Raw genomic sequence first — 17,836 nt, forward strand, 5'->3', positions numbered from 1 at the left:
TCTGGATTTCATACCGTTGGCTTTCTGCTATGAGTGCTACATGAACTACCAAATCATTTTCCAGTGGGCCCTGTAATACAGAATAAGGGGTGGGGGGGGGGGAGAAACATTTTAAAAGATCTGGTCATCATCAGCTACAATGAGAATCAAGGACAATATTAACCATCTCTAAGTAGTTCATTAAAATGATGGACACCTACTGGCTCCATGCAGTCACCTCTCTCTCCTTGCTCTCCACTGCCTACTAATCAATTTGATGGTGTAGACAAAGTAATGGAACACCAAGGAATGGAAAACCATAAATCTCACCCCTACCAGAGGGGCTAGCCTGTCAGGCCTATTTTGCATGATGCATAAGAGTAGTGTGGGGACTGAGAGTCATTTTCCACCATTTAACTCTGAAGGGAAGAGAAGGAACTAAAAATAAAAACCCAACTTCTGTATTCTCTGTAAAAAAATGATTGTGAGTTAAAATTGTTCATTTGACATCTTAACACATATAAGGCTATTCCTTTCTTCTCAGCCAATTTTCCTTTGGCATCATTTATATCAAAATAGCTTTATTCTAACATATAGTTCCTATAGTAGAGAATGAACTACCCAGTTGACTATGTAATTAACACTGTGTTCATTAAATACAAGCTGTTGGGCTTGATAGTTCTAATCAAAGATACTGTTGGATATTTGCTACTCTTTTCGTGTATGTGTGGAAAAGATTCACTATAGCATATATTACACATTGTTAAAATGAACCCAATTTTGAGCCTGTATTAACTGAGACCATTAAGAAGTATCAATAAATTACAGTATTAGGAAGCTCTAAAAATACTGATCAAATGTAATTTCTTTATAGTAATGAATCCAACATTCCCAATAGTATGCTGTAAATATCTGATTTACCATCAGTCAGTTCCCCTCTATGGTATTCAATACGTCACTAGAATTTATGTATGATGGAAAGCAAGAAACACCAGAATACATATATCAGCAGTAAATACCATACAATCAAAAGGATGGTTCCCAGAATCATTGTGAAAATGCCATTTCAGGCAGACTTCCATGTGATTTAAATGAATATATAAGAGAAAATATGATATAACAACCCAACAAAAATAAATACACATTAAAAATGCCATAAATTCTATTTTTATTTGATAAAGACCTTAAAAGTTAATGTTACTCAGAAGGATGAGAAAAAATTAATTATTCACAGTCTCATCAAGATTTCTAACACCAAATGAATACATTAAGCCTATTTCTCTCAGATGAAATCTAATATTTACTTCATCAAAAGAAGTAAGCTTAGAGTGGGCAAATTATCCACAATCTTCAGTACAATTATGGATTCTTAAATAAAAAGCAAATGAATACATATACAAGAATGTAGATAACATTTCAATAACAATAAATAAGGCAGCTTACAGATCCTAATTGGCAAATTGGTATCTTTTTTTTGAATCACAGACCTTTTATGATAATGTCTTTACTTGTATGACAGAGTACTCAGATCTGAAATGCCCACTACACATATTGAATCATACTAAGTATTTGGTTAGGAGACTACTAGATGGCTAAAGAATTCTTTCATTGTAAAACCTCAGCATTTCGGAAAGTTACAATTCACAAAACTTCTATGATGATCTTAGGCCTTCACCATAGCCCATAGGGGACACTGCACCCTATTTATACCCCAGAAAGAATTCGGCATGGGTAGTCCCACCTCGGTTGCTCCCTTCCTCTCACTGCCAAAGTTGGAACCATCTTTTCTCTGTTTTCACCATTTTCTTCAAAGCACCAATATTTTGTCTAAACCCATGAAGTCTCTCTGAAAACGTCCTAACAGTAATTAATATTTTCTATTTCTGGATGGTATTTCCCTTAATATTACTATAATATTTTCTCCTTTTAGGTTCATAAGTACACACACACACACACACACGTGTATATATGCATATACATACTCAAGGCCTGTATGGTATGGTGCTCTCCATTTCACATGTATTTATGTACTCATTCATTTGATCAATAGTTAGGGATTCTAATATACAAGCCCTATGCTAGACCCTGATGTTACAAGATAAATACAACCCAGTGTCCCTCCATGAGGAGTTCAGAGTGTCCTGGGACAGACGGACAACAGACAAGCTTTAAATATGTGTTTATTATCATGTGAAAGTATTTCACTGATACCTTTCTTTGGTAGTATAGACCTAATTTTTTTAAAAAAAGGGCTGCAGGACATTACATTACATGGACATACCATACTTTATTTAAGGAATGTTTATTTTGATGGGCATTTAGGTGGTTTCCAATTCTGCAGAGAATATAATAATTGTCCTTATCTCAGAGAATTGCTAAGGATTTAGGGAGTAACAAAGTGCTAGGCACAGTTTTGACACCTAACAAAAATAAAGGCACTAAAACTTACTGCAGTTGTATTTACTATTTTCACATCTATCCTAGGACAGCTGCTCCTCTCTTCCTTGTTGAGATTTGCTTTAATACCTAAGTTGCCCTAAATCTCATTGGTTTCCACCATTCTAAGACATGAGGACCATCCATTACCCCATTTTTGTATGGCTAGTTCTTCTCCAAAGAATTCCAAACATCTTTTAAAAGAAATCTTCAGGTGACTTAACCACTTTCCAATTTTCTCTCCTTTTATTTCTCAAACACAGACTATAGCTATCTTCTTACCTTTTACCTTTCTTGCCTCTATAATTCTACATTCCGCCATCTAACCTACTTTGCCTTTAGAGATGGAAATCCTCACACTTCAGTCCTTGGTCTTCTCATTCCACTTCTTTCTCTTTCTTTGTCTCTCTCACCAAACTCAATCACTCTGGTAGCTTTAATTATCACCTCTAAGCAGATCATATTTATGTTTCTAGTCTTGAACTTTCTCTTGAGTTCTAGTGCCCATATTTTTAACTGCTTTCTGGACATTTTCTCTTGGCTATTTCCAAAGTTAAAAGTTCCTGAACTCAACACCTCACCAATCCTACCTCCACCCCAAAGAGGCTCACTCCAGCTCAGAATGTCAGAATCATCTTTGACTCCTGTTTTTTACCCTCCATATACAATTTGTCATCAAAATCCTGTTAATATTTAACTCATAAACTATGAATCTTCTTTTCTTGAATCTTCTTTTCATTTCTGTAGCAATATTCAGGATAGGAAAGTACCAACCATAGCAACAAACACTTCACATAACACTCAACATTCTATGTGCAAGGCACTGTTCTAACAAACCATTAATTTATAATAACAAACTATTATTTCCATTTTCCAGATAACAAAACTGATGCAAAGAAAGCTTAAGTAACTTACCAAGGATAGAGAGCTAGCTAATAGCAGAGCTAGAATTCAGACACAGGCAATTTGACTACAGCATCTTTGCTCATACTCACTCAGTTATTCTGCCTCTCAGAGAATGGAAAGGGGGCAGATGTTAAAATTGAAAGGTCCACACACAAGTCCCATCTTATCACTTGACCTGCATGATCCAGGTTATCTAATAGATGCCTTAAATTTGTCATGGACAAGACTGAACCACTGAATTCCATCCTTAAAACCACTCATCATCAAAGTATTTCTTACCTCTTTAAGACCTGATCTAGCCAAAAACGTGTAAATCATTCTTGACTCTTTTTTCCTTCAAACCTCCTAATCAATAACAACAACAACAAGAAGATAAGTTATTAAGCACCATGTAACCACAGGAAATTAGTTACTCATCAAAACACCCATACTTGGTAGGGAACTATTATTCTCATTTACTGATGAGACAACTGAGGCATGGAGTTGTTAAAAAAAAATTTAGCTAACATCACACAGATAATAAGTGGCAAAGGGGAAATCCAAATCTGGGTGGTCTCATCTATCTCTTAAACATTACAGAATCTGGAGGTGGGAGGAACAAGATGACAGAGGAGTAGGAGACCTAAATTTCATCTGGTCCCAGGAATTCAGCTAGATAGGTGTCAAACCATTCTGAACACCTACAAACTCAACAAGAGATCAAAGAAAAGAATAGCAGCAACTCTCTGAACAGAAAAGCGACCACTTTCTGGAAGGTAGGATGTGTGGAGAAGTGAATCCAAGGCGATACTCGGGAAGATAGACGGTGGGGGAGGGGGCCTCCGACCACCACTTCTGGCAAGTGATAGAGCTGCGGAGCACAAATCGGAACTTTTAGAAGTCGGCTCCGCTGAGGGACGTTGCTCCAGTGGCTACGCGGGAGGTGGAACCCTCGCTGGGACAGTGTGGTCTCAGGACCCTCGGGGTCACAGAAAGACCAGGGTTGCCTGAGTGCGGCAGAGCTCCCAGGTATCAAAGTGGGGAAGCCGGCTGCAGAGACGGAGCCGAGGGGCAGGCTCTCAGCTCGGAGTTGCCATAAACCATGATCCACAGCACATTCAGGCCACTGCTCCTCCAGCAGGGACCCAACAAGCGGCATATCTGGGGAGATTCCCCTTCCTCCCCCAGGGAGGAGAGGTGCCGGAGCGCACCACAGGGATCTGCTGGGTTTGGAGAGTCCACACAGAGTCGGGTGCCAGACATAGAAACGCTCGGTCACAGGCTGGGTGAGCACGGAGTGCGACTGAAGACAGAGGACACAGGAGTGATTGACTGCTTTTCTCTGGGGGCTCACAGAGGAGTGGGGCCCCGAGCTCTCGCCTCCTCTGGAGTGGAGATTGGGAGGCCGACATTTTCACTCTCATCTTCCAAAGCTGTACAGAAAGCTTGCAGGGAACAAAAGCTCCCGAGAGCAAAATCGAGCAGATTACTTAGCCCCGCCCCCAGCAAGGTCAGGGCAATTCCACCTCCAGCAAAGACATTTGGGAACCACGGCAACAGGTCCCACTCCAGGTTGATCAGCAAGAACAGCCAGCCAAGACCAAGTTTACCGATCAATGAGAATGGCAGAACCCCAGCACTAGGGTAATACTGCACATAGAATTCATAGCTTTTTTACCATGATTCTTTAGTCTTTCAAAGTTAATTTTTTAAATTTTTTTTGTCTTTTACTTTTTTTTTTGAATTTTTCTTTTTCCCTTTTTCAACCAACATCTTATCAATCCCGTTTTTAAAAAATATTTTTTATTTTTCATTTTTAGAGTCATATTTTATCCCTTCAGAGTAGTTAACCTTATTTTTGGTATATATATATATAAAGTTGTTCTCTCTTTAAAATTTTGGGATACAGTTTCTTCTAACAGATCAAAATATATCCTAAATCTCTAGTGTATGGCTTTGTTCTAGTCTCCTGCCTGATCACATTCTATCCACCCCCTTTTTTTTAATCCTCTTCTTTCTTTTTTCAACCAACTTCTTATCAATTCCTTTTATAAAATCTTTTATAATTTTCATCTTTACAGTCATATTCCATCCCTTCATCGTATTTACCCTTATTTTTGTACATATATAAGCTTTTCTTTCTTTAAAATTTTGGGAGGCACTTTCTTCTAACAGACCAAAATACGACCAAAATCTAGTGTGTGGTGGCACTGATCTATGCACCAGCCTGATCATATTTGATCATATTCTGTTTTTTTGTTTGTTTGTTTTTCATATTTTTCTTTTTCATTTTTTTTTCTTTTTTCTTTCTTTCCCTTTCTTTTCTCCCAGTTTCAGGTCTCTTCTGATTTGTTTAGTGTATATTTTTCTGGGGCCATTGTTACCCTGTTAGCATTTTGTTCTCTCATTCATCTATTCTCCTCTGGACAAAATGACAAGATGGAAAAAATCACCTCAACAAAAAGAACAAGAGGCAGTATTGACTGCCAGGGACCTAATCAATACGGACATTAGTTGGATGTTGGAACTAGAGTTCAGAATGATGATTTTAAAGATACTAGCTGGGCTTGAAAAAAGCATGGAAGATATTACAGAAACCCTTTCTGGAGAAATAAAAGAACTAAAAACTAACCAAGTCAAAATCAAAAAGGCTATTAATGAGGTGCAATCAAAAATGGAGGCTTTAACTGCTAGGATAAATGAGGCAGAAAAGAGCATTAGTGATACAGAAGACCAAATGATGGAGAATCAAGAAGCTGAGAAAAAGAGAGATAAACAACTACTGGATCACGAGGGCAGAATTCGAGAGCTAAGCAATACCATAAGACGAAACAACATTAGAATAATTGGGATCCCAGAAGAAGAAAGAGAGAGAGGGGCAGAAGGTATATAGAACCAAATTATAGCAGAGAACTTCCCTAATTTGAGGAAGGAAACAGGCATCAAAAACCAGGAGGCACAGAGAACCCCCACAAAATCAATAAAAATAGGTCAACACCCTGACATCTAATAGTAAAACTTATGAGTCTCAGAGACAAAGAGAAAATCCTGAAAGCAGCTCGGGAGAAGAGATATGTAACCTACAATGGTAGAAACATTAGATTGGCAACAGACCTATCCACAGAGACCTGGCAGGCCAGAAAGGACTGGCAGGATATATTCAGAGCACTAAATGAGAAAAACATGCAGCCAAGAATACTATATCCAGCTAGGCTGTCATTGAAAATAGAAGGAGAGATAAAAAGCTTCCAGGACAAACAAAAACTAAAGGAATTTGCAAACATGAAACCAACCCTACAAGAAATATTAAAAGGGATCCTCTAAGCAAAGAGAGAGCTTAAAAGTAACATAGACCAAACAAACTGAATGTTGTTGGAGTGGGGGGTGGGGTGGGAGGGATGGGGTGACTGGATGACACTGGGGAGGGTATGTGCTCTGGTAAGCGCTGTGAATTGTGCAAGACTGTTGAATCTCAGATCTGTACCTCTGAAACAAATAATGCAATATATGTTGAGAAAAAAAAAAAAGAAGAAGAAGAAGGTAGCAGGAGGGGAAGAATGAAGCGGGGGAAATCGGAGGGGTAGACGAACCATGAGAGACGATGGACTCTGAAAAACAAACAGGGTTCTAGAGGGGAGGGAGGTGGGAGGATGGGTTAGCCTGGTGGTGGGTATTGAGGAGGGCACATTCTGCATGGAGCACTGGGTGTTATGCACAAACAATGAATCATAGAACACTTCATCTAAAAGTAATGATGTAATGTATGGGGATTAACATAAGAATAAAAAAAAATATTTAATTAAAAAAAAAAAGTAACATAGACCAGAAAGGAACAGAGACAATATACAGTAACAGTCATCTTACAGGCAATACAATGGCACTAAATTCCTATCTTTCAATAGTTACCCTGAATGTAAATGGGCTAAATGCCCCAATCAAAAGACACAGGCTATCAGATTGGATAAAAAAAAAAGACCCATCCATATGCTGCCTGCAAGAGACTCATTTTAGACCGAAAGACACCCCCAGATTGAAAGTGAGGGGGTGGAAAACCATTTACCATGCTCATGGACACCAAAAGAAAGCTGGGGTGGCAATCCTTATATCAGACAAATTAGATTTTAAACCAAAGACTATAATAAAATGAGAAGGACACTATATCCTACTTAATGGGTCTACCCAACAAGAGGATCTAACAATTGTAAATATCTATGCCCCTAAGTTGGGAGCAGCCAATTATATAAGCCAATTAATAACAAATGCAAAGAAACACATCGACAACAATACAATAATAGTGGCGGACTTTAACACCCCCTTCACTGAAATGGACAGATCATCTAAGCAAAATATCACCAAGGAAATAAACACTTTAAATGACATACTGGACCAAATGGACTTCACATATATATTCAGAACATTCCATCCCAAAGCAACAGAATACACATTCTTCTCTAGTGCTCATGGAACATTCTCTAGAATAGATCACATCCTAGGTCACAAATCAGGTCTCAACCAGTACCAAATGACTGGGTCATTCCCTGCATATTTTCAGACCACAATGCTTTGAAACTAGAACTCAATCAGAGGAAAGTCGGAAAGAACTCAAATACATGGAGGCTAAAGAGCATTAAAGAATGAATGGGTCAACCAGGAAATTGAAGAAGAATTAAAAAAAATAACGGAAACAAATGAAAATGAAAACACAACTGTTAAAAAATCTTTGGGATGCAGCAAAGGTGGTCCTAAGAGGAAAGTATATAGCAATACAAGCCTTTCTCAAGAAACAAGAAAGGTCTCAAATACACAACCTAACCCTACCCCTAAAGGAACTGGAGAAAGAACAGCAAATAAAGCCTAAATCCAGCAGGAGAAGAGAAATAATAAAGATCAGAGCAAAAATCAATGAAATAGAAACCAAAAGAACAGTAGAACAGATCAACAAAACTAGGAGCTGGTTCTTTGAAAGAATTAACAAGATTGATAAACCCCTGGCCGGACTTATCAAAAAGAAAAGAGAAATGACCAAAAAAAATAAAATCATGAATGAAAGAGGAGAGATCACAACCAACACCAAAGAAATACTAACAATTATAAGAACATATTATGAAAGGATTATTCACCACAACCAAGTGGGATTTATCCCTGGGCTACAAGGTTGGTTCAACATCCACAAATCAATCAACGTGATACAATACATTAATAAAAGAAAGAACAAGAACCATATGATCCTCTCAATAGATGCAGAAAAAGCATTTGACAAAGTACAGCATCCTTTCTTGATCAAAACTCTTCAGAGTATGGGGATAGAGGGTGCATACCTCAATATCATAAAAGCCATCTATTAAAAGCCCACAGTGAATATCATTCTCAATGAGGAAAAACTGAGAGCTTTCCCCAAAGGTCAGGAACACAGCAGGGATGTCCACTATCACCACTGCTATTCAACATAGTATTAGAAGTCCTAGCCACAGCAATCAGACAACAAAAAGAAATCAAATGCATCCAAATCGGCAAAGAAGAAGTCAAACTCTCACTCTTTGCAGATGATATGATACTTTATGTGGAAAACCCAAAAGACTCCACCCCAAAACTGCTAGAACTCATACAGGAATTCAGTAAAGTGGCAGGATATAAAATCAATGCACAGAAGTCAGTGGCATTCCTATACAACAACAATAAGACAGAAGAAAGAGAAATTAAGGAGTCAATCCCACTTACAATCGCACCCAAAACCATAAGATACCTAGGAATAAATCTAACCAAAGAGGCAAAGGATCTGTACTCAGAAAACTATAAAATACTCATGAAAGAAATTGAGGAAGACACAAAGAAATGGAGAAACATTCCATGTTCATGGATTGGAAGAACAAATATTGTGAAGATGTCAATGCTACCTAGAGCAATCTACACATTCAATGCAATCCCTATCAAAATACCATCCACTTTTTTCAAAGAAATGGAACAAATCATCCTAAAATTTGTATGGAACCAGAAAAGATCCCGAATAGCCAAAGGAATGTTGAAAAAGAAAAGCAAAGCTGGCGACATCACAATTCTGGACTTCCAGCTCTATTACAAAGCTGTCATCATCAAGACAGTATGGCACTGGCACAAAAACAGACACATAGATCAATGGAACAGAATAGAGAGCCCAGAAATGGACCCTCAACTCTATGGTCAACTAATCTTCAACAAAGCAGGAAAGAATGTCCAATGGAAAAAAGTCTCTTCAACAAATGGTGTTGGGAAAATTGGACAGCCACGTGCAGAAGAATGAAACTGGACCATTTTCTTACACCACACACAAAAATAGACTCCAAATGGTTGAAAGACCTCAATGTGAGACAGGAGTCCATCAAAATTCTAAAGGACAACACAGGCAGCAACCTCTTCGACCTCAACCGCAGCAACTTCTTCCTAGAAACATCACCAAAGTCAAGGGAAGCAAGGGCAAAAATGAACTATTGGGACTTCATCAAGATAAAAAGCTTTTGCACAGCAAAAGAAACAGTCAACAAAACCAAAAGACAACCGACGGAATGGGAGAAGATATTTGCAAATGATGTATCAGATAAAGGGCTAGTATCCAAAATCTATAAAGAACTTATCAAACTCAACACCCGAAGAACAAAGAATCCAATCAAGAAATGGGCAGAAGACATGAACAGACATTTTTCCAAAGAAGACATCCAAATGGCCAACAGACACATGAAAAAGTGCTCAACATCGCTCGGCATCAGGGAAATCCAAATCAAAACCTCAATGAGATACCACCTCACACTGGTCAGAATGGCTCAAATTAACAAGTCAGGAAACAACAGATGTTGGCAGGGATGCAGAGAAAGGGGGACCCTCCTACACTGTTGGTAGGAATGCAAGCTGGTGCAGCCACTCTGGAAAACAGTATGGAGGTTCCTCAAAAAGTTGAAAATAGAGCTCCCCTATGACCCAGCAATTGCACTACTGGGTATTTAGCCCAAAGATACAAATGTAGGCATCCGAAAGGGTCCACAATAGCCAAACTATGGAAGGAGCCAAGATGTCCATCGACAGATGAATGGATAAAGAAGATGTGGTATATATATATACAATGGAATATTATGCAGCTATCAAAAGGAATGAAATCCTGCCATTTGGAACGACGTGTATGGAACTGGAGGGTATTATGCTCAGCAAAATAAGTCAATCAGAGAAAGACATGTATCATATGATCTCACTGATATGAGGAATTCTTGATCTCAGGAAACAAACTGAGGGTTGCTGGAGTGGTGGGAGGTGGGAGGGATGGGGTGGCTGGGTGACAGACACTGGGGAGGGTATGTGCTATGCTGAGCGCTGTGAATTGTGTAAGACTGCTGAATCATAGACCTGTACCCCTGAAAGAAAGAATGCATTACATGTTAAAAAAAAAAAAAAAAAAGAAGAAGAAGAAGATAGCAGGAGGGGAAAAATGAAGGGGGAGAAATCGGAGGGGGAGACAAACCATGAAAGACTATGGACTCTGAGAAACAAACTGAGGGTTCTAGAGGGGCGGGGTTGGGGGCATGGATTAGCCTGGTGATGGGTATTAAAGAGGGCACGTTCTGAATGGAGCATTGGGTGTTATACACAAACAATGAATCATGGACATTATATCAAAAACTAATGAGGTAATGTATGGTGACTAACATAACATAATAAAATAAAATAGCCAGAAAAAATGATATATAAAATAGGGGAGAATTTCCCTAAAATGAAAAAAAAAAAAAAAAAAAGGCAAAAAACAGAAAATGAAATTCCATTTCACCAGAAAACAGGTGTGTGTTGTACTCGTCTTGTCCAGCTGTGGCAAAGATGGAGATGAACAAGCTTTGGCCCCCTGCCCTTGGAGAAACAGGAAATCTGGGATGGAGCAGAGATACAGAGAAGGATGGAGATAGAGCCCTTGCACTATGAGCTCAGAAGGCTAAGTCCTTTGCCTGATGTCACACTGCCAGAAATTGAGAATCAGATTGTTTGACAGGAAATCCAGAGATATCTAGACTTGCGTACCCTGGAATTATACTCTTGATCAAATTCCTTCCAAAAATTACACACATGTACACATACATGTGAACAACATGTATCAGGACAAGATCATAAACACAGTAATGTGAAATCCTTGCAATAATTTCAACTAATGATTTTCATTCTCATAATATTTTGGAGGGATAATTGGCATCACAGAACTCTTTCAGATGCCTAGGTTTTCAAGGCTGAAATTGAAGTTCAGAACAGTAAGGCTTGCTGAAGTCACAAAGCTACTTAATGGCACAGAGCAAACTAGACCTAGTTTACTGTCTGGCAGAAAATGCTTTTTATGTTGATTTTATGCAGTTCCTAAAACGTTAGTTATGAATGAACTACGTGTATTAATTATATTAGAGAACCTCATATCCTTCAAAAAATGTTAATGCCATGTAAAAATCCAGCCTCACTGTATCATTAATTGGAATTATAAATCTGGCTTTTATTATTAAAAAAAAAACCATTATAGTGTCTGCCTCTCTAATATGCTGCTAATTCACCAGTTATATTGGTTCTACCTCTAAAGCATGTCTCAAACACACCACTTCTGTCCACCTTCAGTGCTGCGACCACCCTACTCAAAGTTGTCCACTTGGTCAATTAACTGTTGTAACTACCTCAGTCTTACCCCACCATTCACAGCTGTCCATTCTGCAAACAGCAATGAGGATGTTTTTTCAAAAAGTGTAAATCATACCATCTCACCACCACCTTATTCCATCCTATTCCCATGCATACATACAGAGACAGACTTTATAACTCTCCAGTCATTTCCTGTTGCCCACAGAATAAGAACCAAACTACTTACCATGGCCTACCATGGCTTGCATGATCTAGCTCTAGCCTACCTCTTCTTTCTCATTCTCCCTCCTTTCCTTCATCATGTTTTAGCCACAATGGGTTCTGTCTGTCCCTTGAACAAGCCAGCTGTGTTCCTATCACAGGGCCTTTGCATTTGTTGAACTTCTGTTTGGAATGTTTTTCCTTTCCAATTGTTTTGTGAATGTCTTCTCATTATGCAGGTCTCAACAATTACCCTTTCCTCAGAAAGGTCTTCTCTCTCTACCACAGCCAGCCCCTCTCTATCATTTTACCTTATTTTGTCTACTTCACAGTACTTATCAGCTCCAGAAATTATATTGCATTATTTACTTAAATGTTCAATGTTATTCATTCCCACCAGAAAGTAACTCCCAGAAGACAGGAACCTTGATCTATCTTGTCCATTGCTATGTCCCCATTGCCTAGAAGAGCACCTGAGCATATAGGTGGTGCCTATCATTTGATGAATGATTGCTCAAGCAAGTTTCTCAATTCTGTGTTTATGTGTAAAATGGGAATAATGATATGTAGGCTGCCTACCACGGAGGGGTAGAATCAAACAAAAGAGGGCATGTAATATATTCACAAACTGATCTGCTAAACACATGATAGTTATACTATTTGTTCTGTCATTCTCTCTGTCAGTTTTCCTTGCTAACCCTCTGTTTCTTCATTGGTAAACTGGAATAATAAAAGTATCTACTTCATAGGATTATGAGGATAATACAGAGCACATATAAGCATTTAACACAGTGTCTGACATATCCTCTTAAGTGTTCAAAACACATTAGCCTTCTCATCAGCTCTAGAAATACAACCACAATTCTGAATTATTGTAATACACTTCTTCAACTTTCTGCTTCATACTTGCCTCTGCCCATCTTCTGTATTTTATGGTCAGGTGAATTTTCTTATGAATTTCTTATGATTTACACAAAGGAAGTGGTCAAAAATACTTGTTGAATGAATGAAGAAAAGGGAGGAAAGATGGGTGAGTAAACATATGTTTGTGTAATGTTTGGGATGTAACTTCTATGCCCTAAAACAAGGGCTTCCCAAATAAAGGCCCAACTTCCAGAAGACCTTTACAATGTCACTGCTACCTGTGGTTCCCCTATTTATCTCCCATCTGTTTGCCTAAGAGCACTCCACTAAAAACAGTTCACTCTTGTCCATATCAAGTTTCTGTCTACTGTTCTTCTATCCTCCTACATTTGAACTGCTCCTTTGTTCCTGTCTATCTAGATCCTGACCCACTTTTTCAACACAGTCTCCATAAACTCACCAAACATCAGGGTATCCATATATCTTCTGTCTCCTGTCAGCAAGAGCAGGTAATGTCTGTATGAGTTACTTGACAATACTCATATTGTCTCATTTTGCTTGCTTATGAGCGGTCTGTATAACTACAGAGTGAACCCCTTGAGGGGCCCCAATGCTCACTTTTCTTACCTAGCTTATATACAGCACCTTATATTAAAAGAAAGACAGTTGGTGCTCATATGGTGGTCTGAAAGAAGAATCTTGCTTTTTAAAGTATTGTTGTTTATATTTATTAACAATACACAAATCAACCCTTGAATATACACAATGAATGTTTGCGAATATAAACAGGATATTTTTAACAAAGGAAAATAATCATAACTTAGTGTACACATTTTTACATAAACTATCAAGGAAATGTACACAGGTCATTTTAATCACATGACTGAGGACAAACAACCTGTGGTTAAAATATTCTGATTTAAAACTTTCACTTTACAAATGAATCAAGTCAGATTTTAAAAAAATTTTTACTATGATAAAAACCACATAACACAAAATTTAGCATTTTCACCATGTTTAAGTGTACAGTAGAAGAGGAATTTTTACAGCATAACTTGCCCTAAGATAGGCACTACCTGTATTAACACTGTAACTCATCTTGCTAAAAATTTAAAACTATGGTAATTAAAACACTGCATGTACATCTGTCTAGATTCTAGTTTTTAAATTACTCAAATCAGGTCAAAGCAGCAAAGCTAGGAGATTTGCAGATGGGAGCTATAAATAAAACAGTGTGATACAACTTTCAAAGGGTATACAGAGAAACTTTAATGTGAATATGCCCTAATGGTTTCCTTCCCCTTGTTTTTTTTTTGTTTGTTTTAATTTAATTTTTTCAATAGGTAATTAATTCATATGGTTCAAAATTTCCATTAAAGTTTTCAGTGAAGTGTCTCTCCTTCCTACCTGTGGCCCCTGCATCCACCCAGTTCCCCAATGTCTACCAACCAGGTAATTGCTAGAATTATTTATGCCCCTTTCCAGAGTTTCCTTTTACCTAGAAAAGCAAACATGAATTTACATTCTTATTTTCTCATACTTTTAGATGAAAGACAGCATACTATCAGCTATTTTTCCACTAAGTTATTACATATCATGATGCAATTTTCATATATTAGTATACAGAACACAACCTCGTTTTTTTGTTATAACTCCTTGGTATTCCCTTTTATAAATGTACCTTCTTATTAATGTCATCTTTACACATCTTTTATTATTTGAGGCTAGTCAACCTTTTGCATCAAATCTCTGGACAGGGTTATGGTTATATAGTGGAATCATTAAACATCAGGTTTTAATTTTGCTTCTAAGAGTGGAACAGGCACTTAACCTAAATCATTCAGAGGCATTCCTATCATTGGATTATTTGGGTCACTAGAAGACTGTTATCAGAAAAGAACAGTAGGACTGGATTTTGGGAGGGGGGCAGCAAGAAGAGTTTGAATATTTTCTAGGAGAAGGCCCAGAAAGATGCACAGATGTCCTTTTATAGGCATACTTCATTTTATTGCTCTTCACTTTACTGCATTTCACAGATGATTAAGTTTTTCACAAATTGAAGGTTTGTGGTAACTCTGCATCGAGCAAGTCTATCGGCATCATTTTAACAGCATTTGCTTACTTCATGTCTCTGTGTCACATTTTGGTAATTCTCACAGTATTTTAAACTTTTTCATTATTATTATAGTTGTTATGGTGATCTCCGATCAGTGATCCTTGATGTTATGATTATAATTGCTTTAGGGTGCCACCAAACATACCCATAAAAGACAGCAAACTTAATTGATAAATGTTGTGTTTGTTCTCATTGTTCCACTGACTGGCCCATCTCTCTCCCTCTCCTCTGGCTTCCCTATTCTCCAAGACACAACAACGTTGAAATTCAGCCAATTAATAACCCTACAATGGCCTCTAAGTGTGCCAGTGAAAACAAGTCTCACATTGCTCATTTTAAATCAAAAGCTATAAATGATTAAGTTGTGTGAGGAAGGCATATCAAAAACTGAGACAGGCTGAGAGTTGGGCCTCTTGCACCAGCTTGTCAATTTGTGAAAGCAAAGGAAAAGTTCTTGAAGGAAATAAAAAGTGCTACGCCACTGAACACGCAAATGACCTGAAAGTGAAACCAGCCTTATTGCTGATATGCAGAAAGTTTTAGGGGTCTAGATAGATCAAACCAGTCACAGAATTCCCTAAGCCAAAACCTAATTCAGAGCAAGGCCCTAACTCTCATCAATTCTATGAAGGCAGAGAGAGGCGAAGAAGCTGCAGAAGAAGTTTGAAGCTAGCAGAGGTTGGTTCATGAGGTTTAAGGAAAGAAGCCATCTTCATTACGTCAAAGTGCAAAGTGAAAAGCAAGTGCTGATGTAGAAACTGCAGTGAGTTTTCTGGAAGATCTAGCTAAGATAATTAATAAACGTGGCTACAACAAACAACAGATTTTCAATGTAGATGAAACAGCCTTCCATTGGAAGATGATGCCATCTAGGACTTTCAAAGCTAGAGAGGAGAAATCATTGCGCAGCTTCAAAGCTCCAAAGGACAGGCTGACTCTCTTGTTACAAGCTAATGCAACTGGTGACTTTAAATTGAAGCCAATGTTCTACCATTCTGAAAATCTTAGGGTCCTTAAGAATTATGCTAAATCTATTCTGCCTGTGCTCTATAAATGGAACAACAAAAGCAGGATGACAGCCCATCTGTTTACAACATAGTTTACTGAATATTTTAAGCCCACTTAAGATCTACTTTCTGTTGAGATCTACTGCACAGAAAAAAAGATTCCTTTCAAAACATAACTGCTCATTGACTGTACACCTGGTCATCCAAGAGCTCTGATGGACATGTATAATGAGGTTAATGTTTTCATGTCTGCTAACACAACATCCATTCTGCAGCCCACAGATCAAAGAGTAATTCCAACTTTCAAGTCTTATTTAAGAAATACATTTCTTAAGGCTATAGATGCCATAAATAGGGATTCCTCTGATTGGTCTGGACAAAGTAAATTGAAAACCTTCTCGAAAAGATTTACCATAGTAGATGCCATCAAGAACATTCATGATTCATGGGAAGAGGTCAAAATAACAACATCAAAAGGAGTTTGGAAGAAGCTGATTCCAACCCTCATAGATAACTTAGAGGGATTCAAGACTTCAGTGGAGGAAGTATCTGCAGATGTGGTGGAAACAGCAAGAGAACTAGAATTAGAAGTGAAGCTTAGTTGCTGCAATCTCATGACAATATTTTAATGGATGAGGACTTGCTTCTTATGGATGAACAAAGAAAGTGGTTTTTTGAAATGAAATCTACTCCTGGTAAAGATGCTGTGCAGACTGTTGAAATGACAACAAAGGATTTAGAATATTACATAAACTTAACTGAGAAAGCACCACCAGGGTTTCAGAGGATTGACCCCAATTCTGAAAGAAGTTCTACTATGGGTAAAATGCTACCAAACAGCATTACACATTACAGAGAAATCATTTATGAAAGAGCCACTCAATGTGGCAAACCTCATTGCTGTCTTAGTTTAAGAAATAGCCACAGTCACCCCAATCTTCAGCAACCACTACCCTGATCAGGCAGCAGCCATCAAGATCTAGGCAAGACCTTCCATCAATAAAAAGATTATGACTCGCTAAAAGCTCAGATGCTGGTTATCATTTTTTTTAAGCAATAAAATATTTTTTAATTAAGGCATGTTCACTGTTGTTTTAGACATAATGCTATTACACAATTAACAGACTGCAGTATAGTATAAACATAACTTATATATGCACTGGGAAACCAAAACTTCATTTGACTTGCTTTATTTGAGATATTTGGTTTACTGCAGTGATCTGAAGCCAAATCCACAATAACTCCAAGGTATGCCTGCACAACTTATTAATGGAAATACAGGAGAGTTTATTAGTAAGATTTATATTATTATTTTATTGATTATATTTGTTTTGCAGTCCAGTTTAGAATGTCAAAAATCAAAATATCTTAATAGCCTGCTGTCAAGATGTATTATTTAAGCTCTATGTTATATAGTGTCAATGAATTCCCATATTTAAAGATCAGGAAACCGGGGCGCCTGGGTGGCTCAGTTGGTTAAGCGACTGCCTTCGGCTCAGGTCATGATCCTGGAGTCCCGGGATCGAGTCCCGCATTGGGCTCCCTGCTCGGCAGGGAATCTGCTTCGTCCTCTGACCCTATCCCCTCTCATGTGCTCTCTGTCTCTCTCATTCTCTCTGTCTCAAATAAATAAATAAAATCTTTAAAAAAAAAATAAAATAAAATAAAGATCAGGAAACCAATATGGAAAAAGGTGAAATAATTTGTCAAAGGTCATATG

The 17,836-nt window shown here is 38.0% G+C and overlaps 1 protein-coding gene across 5 annotated transcripts in view; it reads right to left on the reverse strand.

Moving 5' to 3' along the window:
• Nucleotides 1-17,836, reverse strand: part of PHKB (phosphorylase kinase regulatory subunit beta) — a 314,667-nt gene that overhangs the window by 53,206 nt on the left and 243,625 nt on the right. For all 5 annotated transcript variants that reach the window (XM_035025274.1, XM_035025277.1, XM_035025278.1 and 2 more), the window contains one exon: nucleotides 15-70. In XM_035025274.1, coding sequence (XP_034881165.1) covers nucleotides 15-70 — 56 coding nt within the window. The remainder of the gene's footprint in view (nucleotides 1-14; nucleotides 71-17,836) is intronic.

The sequence above is a fragment of the Mirounga leonina genome, unplaced genomic scaffold, assembly GCF_011800145.1.
Source record: "Mirounga leonina isolate KUSES-001 unplaced genomic scaffold, KU_Mleo_1.0 Mir_180, whole genome shotgun sequence".
In the NCBI taxonomy this organism is placed as follows: domain Eukaryota; kingdom Metazoa; phylum Chordata; class Mammalia; order Carnivora; family Phocidae; genus Mirounga; species Mirounga leonina.